Source organism: Sinocyclocheilus grahami, unplaced genomic scaffold (assembly GCF_001515645.1).
Source record: "Sinocyclocheilus grahami isolate Dianchi unplaced genomic scaffold, SAMN03320097.WGS_v1.1 scaffold84.1, whole genome shotgun sequence".
Taxonomy (NCBI): Eukaryota; Metazoa; Chordata; class Actinopteri; order Cypriniformes; family Cyprinidae; genus Sinocyclocheilus; species Sinocyclocheilus grahami.
The window spans coordinates 83,483-89,482 of record NW_015505263.1 but is presented as its reverse complement, the minus strand read 5'-3'; the positions used below and the strand labels follow the sequence as shown (position 1 = coordinate 89,482).

The 6,000-nt window shown below is 34.6% G+C and overlaps 1 protein-coding gene across 1 annotated transcript in view; it reads left to right on the top strand.

Moving 5' to 3' along the window:
- The window catches only part of LOC107586625 (utrophin-like), a 13,087-nt gene extending 9,165 nt beyond the window's left edge, over nucleotides 1-3,922 (top strand). The window contains exons 9-12 of the mRNA XM_016274079.1: nucleotides 574-685; nucleotides 2,090-2,226; nucleotides 3,692-3,756; nucleotides 3,831-3,922. Of these exons, the coding sequence (XP_016129565.1) occupies nucleotides 574-685; nucleotides 2,090-2,226; nucleotides 3,692-3,756; nucleotides 3,831-3,922 (406 nt within the window). The remainder of the gene's footprint in view (nucleotides 1-573; nucleotides 686-2,089; nucleotides 2,227-3,691; nucleotides 3,757-3,830) is intronic.
- Nucleotides 3,923-6,000: the final 2,078 nt, after the last annotated feature.

Genomic DNA, 6,000 nt, shown 5'->3' with positions numbered 1-6,000 from the left:
TTTTTTTTTTTTTTTTTAAATGTATGAGGTTTAAATTTTTGTAATCCCAGAATTTGGAATGTGTCTAAACTTCAGTGTAAAACCCTGATATTTGTGATTTCATTACTTTCTAGTAATAAACATTTAAATTAAATATATAAACAGTGTTGAAATTTAAAATGACACAATTAAACACACTATAATTATAATAGTAATAATAATAATAATAATAATAATATAATGTCAGAATAGGCAACAAGGTTTTTTGTGCATTTGATTAAAAAATTAAGTAATGGTTCATCAATGTATATATTATTTGTTTGGACAGTGCCATAAAAGTCAAGTCACATTTATTTCTATAGCACTTTATACAATACAGATTGTTTTCGAGAAGCTTTACAGTAATAAACAGAAAAAAAGTATTAAGGTTGCAAAATTCTTAAATTTTTAAACTAATTACATTTAAGTTATAAGCAGCTCTACAGAAAACAACAGTGTCATTGTTCAGCTCAGTTTAGTTCAGTGTTGATTCAGTTCTGCTCAATGACAGTATCAGTGTTGCAAAATGCATAGCTGCATCTGTTTATCTTTTAGGTATCGGAGTCTGAAGCAATTCAACCACAATGTGTGTCAGATGTGTTTTTTCTCGGGAAGGATTTCCAAGGACCATCATCTCAGCTATCCAATGGTGGAGTACTGCACCCCTGTGAGCATCTGGAAGACGTTGTGTTTGGTTGTTTTCAAATGGTGCATTGTTCAAAAATAGTGCTGGTGTTGTGCCACCCTAAAAAATGTTTACAAATATTTTGTAAAAATGTATTTGTATTATTATTTCTAAATATGATATAATTTCATAACTAAAATGTATTACATTCTATAATATAAATAACTATCAAAATTGTATATATATATATATATATATATAATAGGGCTGTCAAAATTAACGCGTTAATAATATTCACTTTAACGGAATTCATTTTATTACTACGCGATTAATGCAGCGTGCATTTTCTGTTTTACCCGTGGACTTGCCAACTAGGCTATGTGGGCACAGAGAGGCAAACAAATGTAATAATAAATGTGACCCTGGAGCACAAAACCAGTCATAATTTTTGGGTCAATTTTTTGAAGCTGAATAAATAAGGTTTCCATTGATGTATGGTTTGTTAGTATAGGACATATATGTAAAGGATATTTGGCCGAGATACAACTATTTGAAAATCTGGAATCTGAGGGTGCAAAAAAATCGAAATACTGAGAAAATAAAGTCTTTAAAGTTGTCCAGATGAAGTCCTTAGCAATGCATATTACTAATGATAATACATTTTTGATATATCTACGGTAGGAAATTTACAAAATATCTTCATGTAACAAGATTTTTAGTTAATATCCTAATGATTTTTGGCATAAAAGAAAAATTGATATTTTTGACCCATACAATGTTTTTTTGACTATTGCTACAAATATACCTGTGCTACTTATGACTGGTTTTGTGGTCCAGGGTCACATATAATAAATGTACGTTTTGCATGTTCAGAAGAAGTGCGCTGCCCCGTTGTGCGAAAATCCAAACAGGCTTGTGTAAGTAAATTGCTCAGTGCGAATAAAGAGAAATAATGGGAACCTGGTATTTCTATGTTCTTTTTCATGTGTCTAGTAGACATGAACAAGAACATCTATGAACTTTGAAACATGTCTAGTCTTCATGCTCTATGTTGACTATGGTTTCACTAATAAGAAGCATAAAGCATCCATATTTGTCCATCCCCATGTTGATCAGAGTATTAAAAACTTGAAAAGTATTCATTTAAGGTACATTTAGAACAGATAAAAATTTGGGATTAAGTTGCAATTAATCATGAGTTAACTCATGACAATCATGCGATTAATCGCAATTACATATTTTAATCGATTGACAGCCCTAATATATAATATTAGATATTTTATATATCTACTTTATTGTGTGTGTGTGTGTGTGTAGGTGCATTAATATTTTTGTTAGATTGTTTTTCTCTGAATTTTCTAAGCCTAAATGTCTAAACACTCCTGTCTCTGCCACTGTAATCCTTCATGCACAACAGAACATTTCCCTACAGCCTCTCTGTTACAGACCACCTCAGGAGAAGATGTGCGTGACTTCACCAAGGTGCTGAAAAACAAGTTCCGCTCAAAGAAGTACTTCACCAAACACCCTCGGCTCGGCTACCTGCCCGTGCAGACCATCCTGGAGGAAGAGCATTCAGAGACGTGAGTTTTATTCAAGAAGCATCTTTCCAGATGAGACCTCTCTAATTCTTGACTAAAAAGTGCAAGAATAAACTACTTCCTACATTTACATCCTGACTGCAGGATGCCGTTTCTCTATTGTAGCAATGACGTCTTGTCATTGCTCAGCCTCATGGGAAACATGCTTCTCTGTTTCTGTTTTGCTAAGGAGTTGATGAATTACTAAAGGTCTATTCATGTGTCATTCGAATGCTGGAACAGATAAGAGGCCGTTCATTGATGTAATTCCAAAGCTGCCGCTTTAACATCGACACACAAATGCTGCTTCCCTCTCGTGGATGTGAATTTAATTACAAAAGCAATCAGGTGTCTGTTTAGTGAGATTGAGGGGGAAATGAAGAGACAGGACATTTATCATGTTCACGGCAGTCATTAATATTGAAATAAAGCAGCTGTTCTCGCTGGATGTTGTAATGTCAGAGCACAGACAATAGTAGTTCTGTGTTGAATGTCTTTATTACGTGTCCTGCTTGTGGCTGTTTTGTCAACTACAGCTGCTTTTGTCCTTTTAAAACTCAAAAGAAACTCTTTTTGCTTTAATTAATTTTTGCTGCTACTTAGCTTATTTTTATATTTTGCAATATTTCTTTTTATTGTCCCAGACCCAGATGCTTAATGTTAAACTATTATATATTTAAAAAATTACATTTTTTAACAATGATCTAAACAGAGTGAAATAATCATTAACTAATATTTCTTGGATGATAATTTATTTTTATTTTATTTTGCACAAATTACGTCCCTCAATTATGGTGTCGTTTTCACTGCAATCCGCATTTTTTTTATTTATAATTTTTTTTATTTTGCACAAATTACTACTGTCCCTTTATTTATGGTGTCATTTCCACCACAATCAATATTTTTTATTTTATTATTTTATTTTATTTAGCACAAATTACGACTATCCCTCAGTTATGGTGTCATTTCCTCTCCAAACAACAATTTTGCCAATAATAAAGTCCTTCAAAGGTTAGTGTACATGTTTGTTTATTGAGAAGACAGTGACAATGAAGAGCTTGAGATGAAATATGAAACGTGATGCTGTGTGAAGAAAAATCAGTGGAAATATATTGTCCATTTATTACCCTATATGTTTTTTTTTGTACAGCACAATGGTCAACTACTGTGGATTTTTATATATTGCTGTATAAATACATTTCGATTTGATTTGATATTGTGAACAGAAAGCAATACGTTTTTTAAGCTAATATTATTTATGTAGTAATTGTGTTAAAACGTTTAAAATCATTTCTACCACATAATGAACAGTGATTTGAGATGTGTTGCCAATTATAATTATTCATAATGGTTTAGGGGGAAAGCTTTTTTGATTTGATTTGTTGTGTGTATAATCCGATTGTTAGTGTGAGGTTTTCTTGTTGACATCTCTGATATTTTCTCTCTCTGCTGTCTGTATGTTTCGCAGCCCTGTTGCATTTGTAAGCATGTGTCCAGAAAAAAAAGTCAGAATTGCCAGATTTAAACTCAGAAGTGTGGGGAAAAAGTCACAACTACCAAAAACTGTGCCTGAAACCATCTTTCATAATCGCCCCTCTTTCCTTTAGATCTGAGGATGTTTTTGGCAACTTCACATGAGATTCTTCAATCAGATGAGATCGTGGTGGCCTGGGATCTGAAGTTTGAGTTCTTTGTGTAACCCTGTTGAAATATGTTCTGTAGTATAACATATACAAGTTTGAATAAATAATTTCATAGTTTACTAAATAGAGTTTAAGGTTAAAAAAGTTAAGATTCATTGACCAGCAAAGAAGTTATGATTTTGCTCAATGAGAGAAATGTCTATGGAGTAATGTTCATTTACTGTATACAGCATTTAAAATGTTAAATATTTGTTGGGTAATAATATATGTGAAAATGCTTAAAAGATGCCTGTGAGAATAGGAAGAAAGAGTTACACAAATGTTTGTGAATTTATTTTATTTCTGAAAGTTTTGTGTATGAGCCAATCACAGGAAAGGTCAAAGAAAAGAGGAAGTGGAGAATGCGAGGAGAAACGAGGGGAGTGAGTTTTTGCGGAAAGGAAAAGACGGTTACTGTTAATGTAATGCACCAGAAAATGAAAGTGTTCAATACGGACTCTTATAGAAGACGTTAATGGTGATAGTTCTGTTTGTCTGAGTGATAAACTCATCACAGTTACGACAGATGTAAGTTTAAGTTAGCGCTGATTTAGTGACTAGCGTTTGCATGGACTTTGCTGACAAGCTAGCGGCTAGCGACCTTGATTAGTTAAGCCTGTGTGGGAATATGAGACCGACGATGATCAAAGACCTTCCCGGAGCCGGATAGTGTTATCGAGTGTGGACTTTGCTGAGATCGTCAACGATGTGAATCTTCTCTTCAACCGTTTTCTCTTCATCGCAAATCCTCCAGTCCTGTCTTCTGCGGCTGGCGCCTTTGATCTGGTGCGCGTGAGGTTACATTCACATTGAGTAAAGGTACCACTTGTTTGTTTGGCCTGCGTGGTGAAGCAGCCATTGGGTTTAAGGCTACTACGTACCCAAGCTACATTCAGGCCTGCATCATTTGAACATTTGACGGGTATTTCACGTTAAGCTAGGTTTTTGCCGGCTATTTTATTTTCTTGGGCCCTTATGTGTTAAATGTGAATTTAAATGCATTTGTGATGAGAAAAGTGAGTTTGACCAGACATATTCAATTTGTGACTTTTTTTCTTTTAAGTAAATCTGGTATATTTTTTATAAAACCTTTGTGGTCACTGACTCTGTTGATATCTTAAGTTAATTAAGAAAAGAGAGAAACTTTTGGGTTAAACGTGAAAGTGTTTATAGGAGAAAAGTAATTAAAAGACCTTTAATTTCCTGTTACAGTGTAAATATTACTGCTTAAATAGTGATTTAAAGAGGGAAAAGTATTTCCTATAATAAGCTAGTAATTACACCCACACAAGGCAAACACAGATAAGTTATTAGAGAAACCTCACTTATTTGATTGGATATATATTTAAAGAATTCAGGATAGCCACCTCTCATTATAGTTTAGCACACTAGAGAGGCGCTACATTTGCATGAGATTTCATCTTACATCACCCATGTTAGAGCATCTCACACCCCACACCGAGATGACTGATGCCGTTTTAGTGTGACAGGACTTTTATCATCGCTGTCTTCTGCTCCTCAAACTGATAAGAGCTGGAGTCGACCGCAGTGCAGATGTGTTTGTTTATCCGTGAGCTGTTCGCTAGAGGATGACCGTAAAGACAGATCACTTGCTGATCAGACCCCACGCGACTTCCTCCCAGAGAGACTGCCGTCATGCTTTAATGCCACTGATAAAAATGTACACATCTCTCACCATGACAATCAGTTCTGAGCAATGCGAAGTCTGCTTTAAAGGAATAGTTCACCCAAAAAAGAAAATTTGCTGAAAATGTACTCACCCTCAGGCCATCCAAGATCTAGGTGTGTTTGTTTCTTCATCAGAATTGGAGAAATGTAGCATTACATCACTTGCTCACCAATGAATCCTCTGCAGTGAATGGGTGCCGTCAGAATGAGAGTCCAAACAGCTGATGAAAACATCACAATAATCCACACCTGTCCATCAATTATCATCTTGTGAAGTGAAATGCAGCGTGTTTGCAAGAAACAAATCCATCAAGGAGCTTTAATTTTAATTTGTTGTAAACTCATCTAAATATTGCGCTGCACTGTTGTCTATCTATAGGGCAAAAGCAGCAAGAATGTGAAAAGG